This window comes from Ochlerotatus camptorhynchus, unplaced genomic scaffold, assembly GCF_037179485.1.
Source record: "Ochlerotatus camptorhynchus isolate MF236.1 unplaced genomic scaffold, CSIRO-AGI_Acam_v1.1 ptg000213l, whole genome shotgun sequence".
Taxonomy (NCBI): Eukaryota; Metazoa; Arthropoda; class Insecta; order Diptera; family Culicidae; genus Ochlerotatus; species Ochlerotatus camptorhynchus.
Genome location: NW_027040703.1, coordinates 4,951,325 through 4,964,704, shown reverse-complemented (window position 1 = coordinate 4,964,704; position 13,380 = coordinate 4,951,325). Strand labels below are relative to the sequence as shown.

Below are 13,380 nucleotides of genomic sequence, written 5' to 3'. Positions count from 1 at the left end.
CTTTGGCCGTCGTATTTTGTTTATCATCGCGATTTGGAGTCACTACCTTCTTGTAAGTCGATAGTCCGGCTCGTTTTTTGGCTCGATGCACGGTTGTAGACGATACACCCAGCTTATTTGCGGCATCTCGGAGAGAGAGGTTAGGGTTTCGCTTGAAACTACCGGCAACTCTCTTTGTCGTCTCAGCGGCTTCCGGTTTTCGATTTCCCCCCGATCCAGACTTCCTGGCTGTCGACAAACGTTCCCCAAACACTTTAATTACATTTGTAACGGTTGATTTGGCAACTTTTAGCGATTTTGCCAACTTTGCGTGCGAGTAGCTCGGATTTTCGCGATGCGCGAGCAAAATTTTGATACGCTGCTCTTCTTGCTTGGACGGCATTTTGACAACTGAAGAGTGAATTCCAAAATCAAAATAGGAGCAACATTCTACACACACACACCTTCAAATGAGGGGTGTTCAGGTTTTTTAAATGCAAAATTGAAAGAAATACGTCAAGTTGATATTGACCAAATTTTGACCGTATCACCCTTTAGGATGTATATTGATTTTGCGAACAAAATTACATCTATTGATGTAATATTGTATCTGCTTTTTGCTATTACATAATTATTTCATACATCAGCTTGAATTACGTTGATCGATATTACATTTTTTTGCTGTGTACGACGTGTTTAGATGTAATATTCAACAACTTTTTTTTTTCTGTGTAGGAAATGGATGAGAAGAATATAAGATACCATCACGTCGGGCTTGACTTCGGGCCACTGTCTTGGTCTCTCGTGCAGGCCTGCAGCATGGCGTTAAGCTCTCCCATCTTCGACAAGGTGCTTAAGAATAGCCTACGGGAGGGCCAAACCATTTGTGGAATAGTTCTATCATTAAGGTTATCGTTCGGGTATGGTATTTTTTTATTACACAGCAAAAAAAGTTGTTGAATATTACATCGAAACTGCTGCAACCAGGTCAATCCATCGGTTGTGTAATATCACATTGTACGATGTACATCGATTTTGCGAACAAAATTACATCCATTGATGTAATATTGTATCTGCTTTTTGCTTTTACATCATTATTTCATACATCAGGTTGAATTACGTTGATCGATATTACATTTTTTTTGCTGTGTATGAGTAATCTAAAATATGGTTGTTTTTCAATATTTTTCTCTCCGTGTACCGATATTTGACAAAAATAGTTCTGGCAACTCTTGTGTGTTCTGACACCAGAAATTTGCCGCAGGGGTCAGTTTTGACATATTTTGAATAGTGGTGGTGCAGCACATTATTCCAAAGCAAAACAAAAACATTTTACATAATTTTGTAAAACTTCGTCGGCATTCGAACATATTTGCCATAAATTAAGAATAATCAATTGTAAAAAATCTTCAAAACATGTCGACCATAAAGTACATCGGTCGCACAACCGATTTTAAAGGTAAAACCCTGTGGGAAATCGTAGGCAATCTGAAAAATTTCGGTGTTGGTCGAGTGGTCGTCCGGAACATGTTCGAGCGCTACCCAGAACCCAGCTACATGAAAATCGTTAAAGTCGAAACCCTACCGAATGAGGTAAGTAATAAATGCTCATGGGCTTCAGAAAATTGTTTCAAATGTGTTGATTATTTTTTTAGGAAACACGTAAGGTCAAAGTAACGGTGGAGAAAACATTCCGCGGCCAAACGTACCCCAAATTGGTTGAAATCAACAGCGTTTCCTACAAGGCCGACTATCGGTTGCTTCACAAGCACGAGGAGGCATCCTACTGCAGGGCGGTGCAGCGGGCGGAGAAAATTATTCCGCGGGAAATCGATATGCCTCCACTATTGAAGGAATTTGTTCAAAGAGAAACGGGAAAAAGCGACCCGAAGATTGCGATCAAACTGAAACCGGGTCATAACAATGTCTACCGATTGGCGAAGGAGGGCGAGAAACCCACCATTGAAGTTGGTATGGGCATCGGAAAGCCAGCTAGTCCTAAGCTGTATGCGAATTGCGAAATGTAATTGTTTGGATGAATTAATATAGATTATTAACTAGAAAGAAAGCATGATTATTCTGAAAGAAGGAACTTTCTTTCCATTTAAAATTCTTCTGATAATAATTCGATGATTTAATTAAATAACAATTTACAACCGCGTTAATCATCTCTCCAGGTAACTTCAACCTCATCGGTTCTGTACCTCTGTGTGATGGTGGCTTCTTCCCAGCTCATTCGGGTCCCACTGCGGAACATCTCCCATCCAGCATGAGCAATCATTACTCCGTTGTCGATGCAAAATCTTTCATCCGTGGCAAACAGCTTTGCTCCCCGCTCCTCACACATTATACCCATCATTTCCTGAAGACGCTCGTTGCAGCCTACTCCTCCCACGATCAGTACCTCACTGGAACCGCAATGAGCCATCGCTCGTTCAGTTGTTTCGATCAGCATAGCAAAAAGAGTCTCCTGCAGTGAGAAGCATAAATCCTCATCGGACCACTTTTCTTCTTCCACTCCACTGACTCGCTTCTGCTTTTTCTGTTTTCCCTTCGGTCTAGCCTTTTGTTCGATAAAGGACAAAATTCCTGAAAAACTAACATCCATGCCCTTAACCGAATATGGAAGCGGAACATATTTGGTGCCCTTTTTGGCCATCTGCTCGATGTTATAGCCGGGACTTGGATCGTTGGACAGTTTTATGATTCGAGCAAACCGGTCCAAGCAATTCCCGATGGCGATATCGATCGTTTCCCCGAAAATCCTGTACCTTTTGCAAGCGTACGATATGACCTGGGTGTTTCCACCGCTTACGTACAGGACGGTTGGGTTTTCCGCTTTGGTAATCAACCGACCCATTTCAATGTGACCGATGCAGTGGTTCACTCCCATGATCGGTTTGTTCCATATCTGAGCAATGGTTCGAGCGACGATTGCCACCGCCAGTAGTGGAGGTGCCATTCCCGGTCCCTTGGTATAGCAGACGACATCAATCTCCTGAGGCTTTACGCCAGAAACGGCAAGGGCACGCTTCAGAATGTCGTGAATTTTCGATCGGTGATGTTGCGCTGTTTCCTTCGGAAGGAATCCTAAGATAATGGAAGACATATTCCGTTAAGCTACGGACACAGTTAATCAAAATATTTATTATTCACCTTTATTCTTGTTTTCGTTCGAGCTGTATTTTCCGTACAAAAAAAAAACTTTTTTTGTAAGGAAAATACGGTTCGAACGAAAACGAGAATATGGATGATTGTCTTATCTTACCTTCTCCCGGTGGGGTGATGTAGGTTTCTCGTTCGTTAGCGAGCACCTCACCGTCGCGCACTATTCCAACACCGATTTTGTTGGCGCTTCCTTCAAATCCGATCGCGATTACCATGGTTGGTTAGTTTTGCATTAATAATTTAATTATTATTCTTTATTTGCGGAAATCTCGCTAATCACAACAACTTCAAAATAAACTAAAGCTCACACGCTATTTCAAAACTACCTAAATTTGAGAAGAATCCACCCACATCGGTCAAAACTGAACCTACCAAAAAATGGGTAAACTGTGTTGGGAGTGACAAGTTGAAAAAATGAACAACGTCGATCGGATTCATGTCGATGTTCTTCATTTGTCAACCTGCTTCAAACACAGCACAGCTTACCAATTTTTGGTAAGTTTTGACCAATCGGGTGTATTCTACACAAATTTGGGTAGTTTTGAAATAGCGTGAATACAGTAAAAGTGGGACGTCTGTGAAAAGCAGCCCAGTGGCAGGCGCGTAGGCAACATGTTATACCATGACAGCGGGCCCAGCACAGCAAAATAAACGATTTGAGCCCGGGACATGCTGCCTACTGTCAAACGCTGCTGTTGGTATAGGCCTTGTCACTGGCCTGGTGAAAAGCGTCAAAAGTTGTTCCATATCGAACCGTCAAAATGCACCGCTCCCACATACCGCGGGCGTGTCGCCAGAAGCGCGCCCAAAGACCACCCGGCGGACTTGGGCGGAGCGCCCCGCGGTGTTATTTGGTCGCCCTTTGCGCGCCTTCGCGGTGCCGTCTCCTGACAAAGTTTGTTCCGAATTTGCTGATCGCTTGCTTTTCACATCGTGGCGCCAAACATGAATCGATCTGTTTACCACAAACGCGTGGCCCGGCTAAAAGTAAACGGCTACTGGAGGTTGTTTGCTTCAGCTCGGATTAGCCTCCCTGCACACTATTTTTATTTCGCTGGAAACCAGTAAAACTTTGCTGGATTTTGCCGGGCTGGAAGTCCAGCAATCTTTCCAGAAAAAAAATATTGCTGGATAACCAGCAAAATAATCTGACATAAAAACGACAGCACTTTACCGTAGAACCAGCCAAATTTGCTGGGTTTTCAGTAATAGAGAAGAGGAATTTATTTTGCTGTATGATCAGTAAAACTAGTAAAGTATTATTTTGGGAGAAAATCAAAGATTTTATGTGATTCAAACTTAATTTATTCCACATTTAGCATCATAACTGTAGCGATAATTTCAGCGAAAACGAAGAAATACTATCAAAAACGATGAATGTAAACGCCGACCATCATCCACTTCCTCCTGCAAATAAATAAAAAGGAAGTCACAGTACAGACCCACTGTTATAACAGATATTTGTATGCAAATTTACCTTTAATAATGATATAAAATCACATTGAAAACTAATATAAAACAATCACAATAAATCAACTTGCGATCAGGCATCCAATAAAGAATCCACTTACGAAATTGCAATCTATATTTGACAGTTCCCGCATTTTACTGATCATCCAGCAAAAAAACATGTTTGCTGGATTCACAGAAAATCCTAATTTGGCTGGACTCTGTTCAGCAATTCGTTTTGCTGGCAGGCTGATTCAAAATTTGGTGTGTGTTTGAATGATCTGCAAAGTGTTTGCTTAGAGTCGTGTTAATTAACTGTGATATCGACATCAAAGCAGCTAGACATTCTTGATCGGGATTTAATTCGAGGATAATACCGGCTGAGCACACCGCAAAAAAAAACACACCAAAATTGCTACGATCAGTTGTTCATCAGCCCAATGTCAAATGACGTCACTTTTTCACCGGCAATAGTGACAACATCGCTTATTGCGACTCTCCTGTAGCAAAATTGGCAGGGTTTATTATAGTCGCTATAGTCGGCTGGCCGATAGAATCTCCACATCCCTGGCAAGACTAGTACCATAGAGGTAACTCTAAGACTAGAAGGTCCCGAAAAAACGTGCTCAACTTTTTGGCTCAGCTCTGGTACCCTCTTCGATCCCAAGCTAATCGATTCACCCCTCGAAACAGGAAAAACCAATAACCCCTCATTTTATCTGTCAAACTTTCATAGCGAATCTAAACAAACATTGCGTAGTACTAGAATTTCGACTAGAATGGGGTACGTTAGTCGTTTGCTTGGGATCAATAGGCTAGTCAATTAGTGAGCCAATTTAAAATCGTTATTTTTTTTTCCTTGGTTTGTTTTTTCCGTCAATCTTGTTTTCCGTGCTGAGCACCAACGCTACCGACGTGCCAGGAAGGCAGCTCCCACACTTGGACCCTACCTATCGACCCATCAACTCATGAACCGGGGACCAACGGCTTTACTTCCCATCCGAAGGAAGGCGTGATCAGAGATGTTATGCCTCAGAACATCCCGGCGGAGCCGACTGGGATTGAACCCAGGCCTGCTGGGGTGACAGGTAATCACGCTTACCACTACACCACCGGCGCCGTTAATTTAAAATCGTTAGTTTCGTGTTGATTGCTGCTAGTACTCGCTGAAGGCGTAACGAATTTGGTGGTGTTAGTGTTGACAACACGTTTTTAAGCTACAGTCATGTGTGCCGCATGGTTATGTTGCGTTAAAAGTTTTTACTGGTGTAGTAATGCTGCTATCACATCCAATTTTAATGCACTTCATTTTTAGGCAATGATAATTCGTGTTCAACGCAGTAAACAGCGCCTATGGCACAACAAAGATTAAAGAATCCTTCCCCGCTGCTCGCGACTAACTTTTCTTACAACGTATCACGCATGAACCCGGGCTTGCTTGCAAATATTTGCAACAGCTGTCAAATGTTGACGTAAAATCGAACCAGAGAACCAGGATTTTTCGGCTTCACACAAAGTATATGGGAATGACATTTGAGTCATTGATGTGAGAATCTCGGGAACCAACTGGGTTGTTTAACTTCGAAAAATATACCAATTTTTATTCATCATCTGATAGAGCTTTGTTTTCTGAGCACAGCGATATTTGTGTCGATCCCGTAGACATTCATCTCGATTTTTAAATCAAGATTTAAATTTTTGATCGTTGACACTAAATCTATTCGTTGACAGCTCACTCCCATTGAGTTCTCCAAGCAGGATCTCACGAACACTACACTAATAATATAATTTTACACACACTAGCGTACACAGCAAAAAAAAAATGTAATATCGATCAACGTTATTCAAGCTGATGTATGAAATAATGATGTAATAGCAAAAAGCAGATACAATATTACATCAATAAATGCAATTTTGTTCGCAAAATCGATGTACATCGTACAACGTAATATTACCAATATTACACAACCGGCGGAATGACCTCTGTGCAGCTGTTTGGATGTAATATTCAAGAACTTTTTTTCTGTGTATACTGTCATGTGCACGGTAAGAATCCAACATCCATTTTGAGTAAAAGTGAACCCATATAAAAGTGGCACTACTAATTAATGAGTAATTTATTATGCCAATTAAGTAGTAACTGTTAGGCCGTTCGCAATGCTGTTGTATTTTATAAGGACTGTTTCAATTTGAAACTAGAACAGAAACGCACCTCTCGCAATGCTGAGTTGCAGTTTCATTATTCGAGCACTATTTTGCACCAGATTTGCAACTGCTCGACTATTCTGTTTTATTTCTGAGCGAGTTTGAAACACGAATGGAACTCTGTTTCAAATTTCTTTGGATGTGTTGAAGATGTTTCGAAGAGCTCCACAAATAAAAAACGGAGAACTTCATAGAGAACAGTAAAGTTTATGGAACTTGATGATTACAAACATGTTTTTGAACTGTGCGTTGCGCTGATCGTGTTGCAGTTTTATTTTTGACAGTTTCAAATTATAGAATTGACGAGTAGTTTAAAACAATTTTGAAACTCAGCATTGCGAACGGCCTTAGCTACTGTTAGCAGAAACTAATTATTGTTAAAATAATTTACTCATTAATGAGAAAGCTACTTTCATTAAAAATGGGTTAACTTTTATTCTTAAAAGGGTATTTGACTGTTACCGTGCAAGCGTAGGGTTTGTTTTCGTTTTGTTGTTTATTATACTTTATACCCCGTTCACATTACAGCCTATATCACGTAATATAGGCTGTCTTGCAATGAGCACTCATACATAGGATTTCCAGTGAAAACTAGATGTATGAGTGCTCATTGCAAGACATCGTATATCACGTGATATACGCTGTAATGTGAACGGGGTATTAGATGACAGTTCTTGCAGCAAACAACAAATTTCTCACAGCTAACAAAAAAAAAAATTATCTCACTAATACACGCAAATCGCACCAATACGAACCCGCCTGGAGTAAAGCCCTACAGTAAAAGTATGGACGTCTGTCAAAAGTTGTTCCAATCGAACCGTCAAAATGCACCGCTTTGCTCGATTGGAACAGCTTTTTTCAGTTTTGTGGTGACAGTCGTCCATAGTTTTACCTCTATGGTTTTACTGTAGGGCTTTAGCCTGGAGAGGACTATACAAGAGTCCGATGTCAATTATAATATTATATAGGCTTATATAATATATAAGGCCAACCGGCTTATTGGTATTAGTGAAATTTGGAAATGTTTAGTGGTGTTCGTATTTCATCGCAATGTTTATCTTTTTACACGAAACAGCTGTTTTCCGTGACGACACGTCTGCCATTCGCAGTATGGAATGTTGTGCTGCCGTGACATCGTCATTCGCTTGTTCAGCAATGTTTACAACATTTTTGCTTCTAACACCAGCAAGCTGCCTGTTGTTCCAGACCTTTTATGATTGACATAGACTAGAGTCACGCCAAGAGTGAAGCCAAGTCTACCTATTGAACTGTCAAACCGGCTACCTATCGTGCTAAGTAAACAAGCATTACGATGCTATGAAAGGTCAACAAAAGGTATTGCAATTAAATATAAAATATAATCGAAGAAATGATCATATCAAGAGCAAATTTTCATTACGTCGAATGTAACAAAGGTAAACAAAGTCGAGCTATCAGTGTCAATCGATGCTCCTGCTATTACACTCGAGATTACACTCCCATTTTTAAATTTATTTACCAGTCGAATTGCTTTTTGACGTAATCACCTTCCGATCAAAATAGTTTTCGATGTTACTTAAGTCACCCGATTTCTATGGAGATGCCGTTTGCCTTAAGTAACAGCACTGAGAAACCCGTGAAAAGTGTACTTTCGTCGTTTCGCTTTCTCATTATTAAATTGAATAAATCGAACTGTTTGTTGCTAAGATGATTTCGGTGGTCCTAAAATGATGAATGGGCTGCACGTAAGGAGACGTAATTAATCATGTTTTGTTGTTTTTTACATCATCCACGTCCAGAGGGCCAGTCACTTCGAATGTATGGGAATGGTAGGAAACCATTTGGAAATGCATGAAAATGTTCAGTTTTAATTCATTATCGTCTTTATGGGCAGTTTTAGGTGCACAAAAATTGCACGAGTACATTACTATGGTGATAAGGTAAACACTCGTTTATTTATTTCCTTCTGTGAAAGCATGTTTAGTCACAAATCGTGGATTTTCTGATATTCTCCATACTGCAAAAATGATTTTCCTACCACTGAAGGGGCGACATCTCTCGGATCTTCAGTATAGCTACTACTCAAATCATATAATTAATTCATAATTCTCTCGAATATCCTGGTAAATACACTTTGACTTAAGTAACAATAGGGGCCACCAAACGACGTATAATAAATTTTGACTCAAAAACCAGTATTTCTTAGCATGAAAGCTAGCGATTTGCCTTTGTATGATTAAAACCTGGCTAAATATGTTAAACATTGCTATCACTATGAGATTATATGTGTTTAATTGGAAATAGGAATAACTTTTCGGTCATCAAAACAAAACTTTATTTTTCTCGGATCGGTGCGAATGTTACTTACGACATAATGAAAATTTGCTCTTGATATACACGCATTGAGCATTAGATTTGTCATGCGATACGTTTTGTAATGATCAGTAATGACAATTTCTACTATTTTTCTTTAAGCTAATTAGACAAAATCACTGATATAAAGATTTACTACAGCCGTTAACTTTTTTCCTCGCTAGAAGTCATTTGAAGTTGATGCAGAAGTCCTCTGTTGCCAAGTTAAAGGAAAGGGAATCTTTCGAAAACCGTGATGCGAGTTCAACTGTTTTTCTCTTGGCGTGACTCATTATACACCGACTCTAGACTATACAATGTCCCACCAAGGGGCGCTTTTTGCTAATGTAATCGTACTTATTTAAAATAGTTACAGTGTACCAAAATTGATGAAATTATTTACCTCAATACCCCTAAACAACCTAATTGGGATCTTCAAGGTTATTGAGATAAATGTATATTCGTAATCTGCCAAATCTGCATTAAAAATGGAACCCAAACCCAAATTTTCATCAATTTTGGTACGCTGGATCTATTTTAAATAAGAACGATTACAAAAAAATCACGTTATTAGCACCCCTCGGTGTCACTTTGTATGGGAGCGAGCTGTCAGTTTGTCAGTTTAGTGTCAAACAGTGAAGTTATTATTTTGCTTTAAATCTTGATTTAAAAATCGAGATGAAAGTGTGTGGGCTCGAAAAAATATCGCTGTGCTCAGAAAACGAACTTCTTTCAGATAATATATAAAAACCGATATATTTTAAAAAATTAAAGAATCCATTTGAGCTGTCAAATAGCGGAACCAATCGAGCATATTACGACCAACAACAGAAAAGAGCACATCAGCTGTTGCGATCAAAGCTTCGGAAACCCTTTTCTCGTGACTCAAGGCTCGCCTTCGCAAACAGACACCATAAAGATAACACCATCTTTGAATTGGGGAAAGTTTCCCATATCCGATGTGTCGTGACCGGACCGAGGTTTCCAGGTTTCACTTAGCTTCTATTAGGAATACACATAATATTTTTCCAAAAACATAATTAATGATTTTAATCTGAATATCACATATCATAATAAATTCTATATGAATAATCATATAGATTTCATATGACACATAAGGTTCATGTGATTTAGTGGTGCAATTTCCAATTATGGGATCACATCCCTAATAAACAAATACCATAAACGAACTGTATCCCGGATGGGTAAACTATCTCACAAATGGTTTGGATGATACCCCGAAAACGTCGTTAAGGTCTCTTTTATGGTTATTTTTATTAGGGATGACAGTTATGTGAAATTCACATGGATATTTTCCACTGGTTATGTGATGTCGAAATGTACTGGTTATGTGTAGATCGAAATTCTACCCGCCAGACTATAGGTATTATGTGTCAAGCACAAACTCCACAATCTTTTCTTGTTACTTACATAAACAAAATATTATCATACCTAATATCTTATTATTCCATAATTTCATGAAACATGTTTTAGCCAAAATGAATGTGTGTGGGAAACTGGCCCACATTTATATGGGAGATTTTTTGACGTACACGAAACGAAAATCAATTATTTTATCCATGTGTTTCACTTATACATTTTTGCCAAAACATCAGCCTTATACATTCCATAAGACAAACCACATAGGTCCTATAAGAATGCATAAAAGGTATGCGTGACCGCTTATACATTTCATTTGACACATGATCTTCATTAACTTTTTGCAAGGTGTCTACTTATTAGTTGACTTATACATTTTATGAATAATCAGCAATAGAAATTTGCCAAAAGGTGTAAAGAGATTTCTATCCGTGTATGACTACGTCTATATGGGATACACATTGTGAAAACTGATTATGGAACATGTAACAACATTATGAAAGATTTTGAACGTTAATAACTCAGCTGCCTTTGGACCAATCTCAATAATTTTATCACCAATCGATCAGAAATATTTCTAAACTTAAGACATTATCATTGTTCAAAATGTCACTATTGAATGTGCAATTATTGCTATAATAATTGCGCAACTGTTGCTGCGAAAAGCGATTTCCCTAACACAGATTTAAAAATTTAATTCCATCCAATCTCACCAAACGGTGTTTATTCAATCACCGCGTGATGAGTTGTGGTGTTCTCCAGTACACAACGAAAGGCTCCCTGCAAGCAGCGAGCTACAGCCCACATGAGCATCCATAGAAGCAGGAAGAAGCCGCACCGCTGTTGATCGGAATCAGTAGCTCTTCGTTAGTTGCTGTGGGCCATCAAGCGCGTCATACTAAAGAGTATAAACAGAGATAACCCCGCTCAAATTCCTATTACTACACAAAACACAAGCTCCTGCTGCAGTGAACAAAAACGATTTATTAGATAAAACCACGTAGTCCTACGTCACCATTGCGTACAACCAACAATCAATACGAAACTAACGATTTTAAATTGGCTCACTTGGGACTGAAGAGAGTACCAGAGCTGAGCCAAAAAGTTGAGCACGTTATTTTGGGACATTCTAGTCTTAGAGTTACCTCTATGGTACAACCCCATCTCTCATCACGCCTTCCGTAAAGCCGTTGGTCCCCGGTTCATGAGTTGATGGGTCGACAGGTAGGGTCCAGGTGTGGGAGCTACCTCCTCAGCACGGAAAACAAGATCTACGGAAAACAAACCAAAGGAAAAAAAACCAATTACAGGCAACTAGATTACCTTTAAAAAAAGTTCATATTTTCCATGGGCCAACATCCAGACTCGTTGTCAGTAGGTGAGATAACCACTCGCTGAATGTTTCAGCTCTTTTTGACGTAACACGGGCTAGTGTTTTGCGTTTAATTGTTCATGTAGGAGATTTGGTTGAAATTTTCATATACAAAATACTCATATACATCATCTTCAGCATAGTTGTTATTCATTAATTGAACTACAAGTTTTGAAAATATGAATCAAATCGAGAATAAGGATTTTTTTTATGATCAATAGAGTGTAGGAGTGTTATTTTTTCATGTATTTTATCAAAAATTCAAACTAAAAGCGCCAGTTCATCCTACAACCAAATGAGCTAATACTTTCAGAGCATGGTGGAAAAATTTAAACTTTTTTTTGTGGGCCAGTCTAAACTAGGAAGCGCGTACAAAAGTGCATATACTAATAACACAGACAAACAGACCAATGACATTGCACATTTCTCACTGTAAAACATCGAGCATAACACTTGGTAGTGTGTAAACGCCATACGCAAGTGATTTGAACTAAGAATAAGAATCATTTTAATTGACCGTTAAATGCGTGTTCGATGAACAACTTGCGAAGGTTATGTCTGTTTGTCTGTGATTATGCATGGAGTTACTCATTTTATGTTACACTCAAAAAAATCTTCACGTTAATGCTACGTGAAAAATTACGTAACCTCTTTAACACCCCACTTCGATCATTTGCACGTGGCTTACGTCAATGTCAAATTAAATTTTGATAAAGTCAATGAAATCGTGTACACTCTACAACATATACACACCCAATCTACGTAAAAAATCACGTAGCTCATTCGTATGCTTCAACTTTCATGTTTACATCATGGTAGTAAAATTGATAAATATATCATGTCATGTTCACTGGACCTGATGATGAATGTGACAACATTGTCACATCAAACTTCTATGTGCGGTTGTGTGATTGTGGTGTGCTTACGTAAAATGAGTTTACGTGATTTACATGTATGAAAAAGTTAAACAATATGGCGGCATCGATTTTATTAGTGGAAGAAGTGATTCAGCATGCTGCAAATGTTTGAAAGTATTTTTATATTATTGCGCTTTATTTGAAATCCGTCATACACTGCTAATTAAATTTATTTCGATTTCATAGGCTGGATTACAAGATACAATTTACGGGGATTATTTCCAAAGGTCAATTTAGCCTGACTCAGCAGTAAACAGTGCAAACGGATATTGCATCTGAATCGTCATGATTAATTAAAAGTTGGTAAAGCGAAATGCGAAATCAATGTTTAAGTATTATTTTCTTGGAAAAAATGGAAAACATTATTTGTTAGATCCGGTAAAGATCACTTCAAAATCACGTCAACATTACGTGCAAATCCATTACAATTATAGTGGAAACCACGGAACGTAAACGTAAGATGAACCTCGAGATGAACAGTATTTTCCAGTAAATATCATTTCAAAATCACGTAAACATTACGTGATAACCGCTTCCAATTTAAGTGGAAATCACGTTATATTTACCTTACTGTTCACG

At 38.8% G+C, this 13,380-nt stretch overlaps 2 protein-coding genes across 2 annotated transcripts; one reads left to right on the top strand and one right to left on the bottom strand.

The window, feature by feature from the left end:
• The first annotated feature begins 1,310 nt into the window (after positions 1 to 1,310).
• LOC135703380 (uncharacterized) lies at positions 1,311 to 2,047 on the top strand. The gene is made up of 2 exons (XM_065224574.1): positions 1,311 to 1,572; positions 1,635 to 2,047. The coding sequence occupies exons 1-2, from the start codon at positions 1,396 to 1,398 to the stop codon at positions 2,004 to 2,006; spliced, it is 549 nt and encodes a 182-aa protein (XP_065080646.1). The 5' UTR covers positions 1,311 to 1,395; the 3' UTR covers positions 2,007 to 2,047.
• A 70-nt stretch (positions 2,048 to 2,117) lies between these two features.
• On the bottom strand, positions 2,118 to 3,377 carry LOC135703379 (probable tRNA N6-adenosine threonylcarbamoyltransferase). Its single transcript, XM_065224573.1, has 2 exons — positions 3,248 to 3,377; positions 2,118 to 3,069 (listed from the first exon to the last, which is right to left on the bottom strand). Exons 1-2 carry the CDS (start codon positions 3,360 to 3,362, stop codon positions 2,141 to 2,143), a joined length of 1,044 nt encoding a protein of 347 aa, XP_065080645.1. The 5' UTR covers positions 3,363 to 3,377; the 3' UTR covers positions 2,118 to 2,140.
• Between the last annotated feature and the right edge of the window lie 10,003 nt (positions 3,378 to 13,380).

Excerpts from the sequence above, each read along its gene's own strand:
- LOC135703380 (XM_065224574.1), top strand. The coding sequence starts at position 1,396 with ATGTCGACCATAAAGTACATCGGTCGCACAACCGATTTTAAAGGTAAA. Across the intron at positions 1,573-1,634 it reads TCGAAACCCTACCGAATGAG|GAAACACGTAAGGTCAAAGT; the intron begins GTAAGTAATAAA and ends TTATTTTTTTAG.
- LOC135703379 (XM_065224573.1), bottom strand. The coding sequence starts at position 3,362 with ATGGTAATCGCGATCGGATTTGAAGGAAGCGCCAACAAAATCGGTGTT. Across the intron at positions 3,070-3,247 it reads CATCACCCCACCGGGAGAAG|GATTCCTTCCGAAGGAAACA; the intron begins GTAAGATAAGAC and ends CCATTATCTTAG.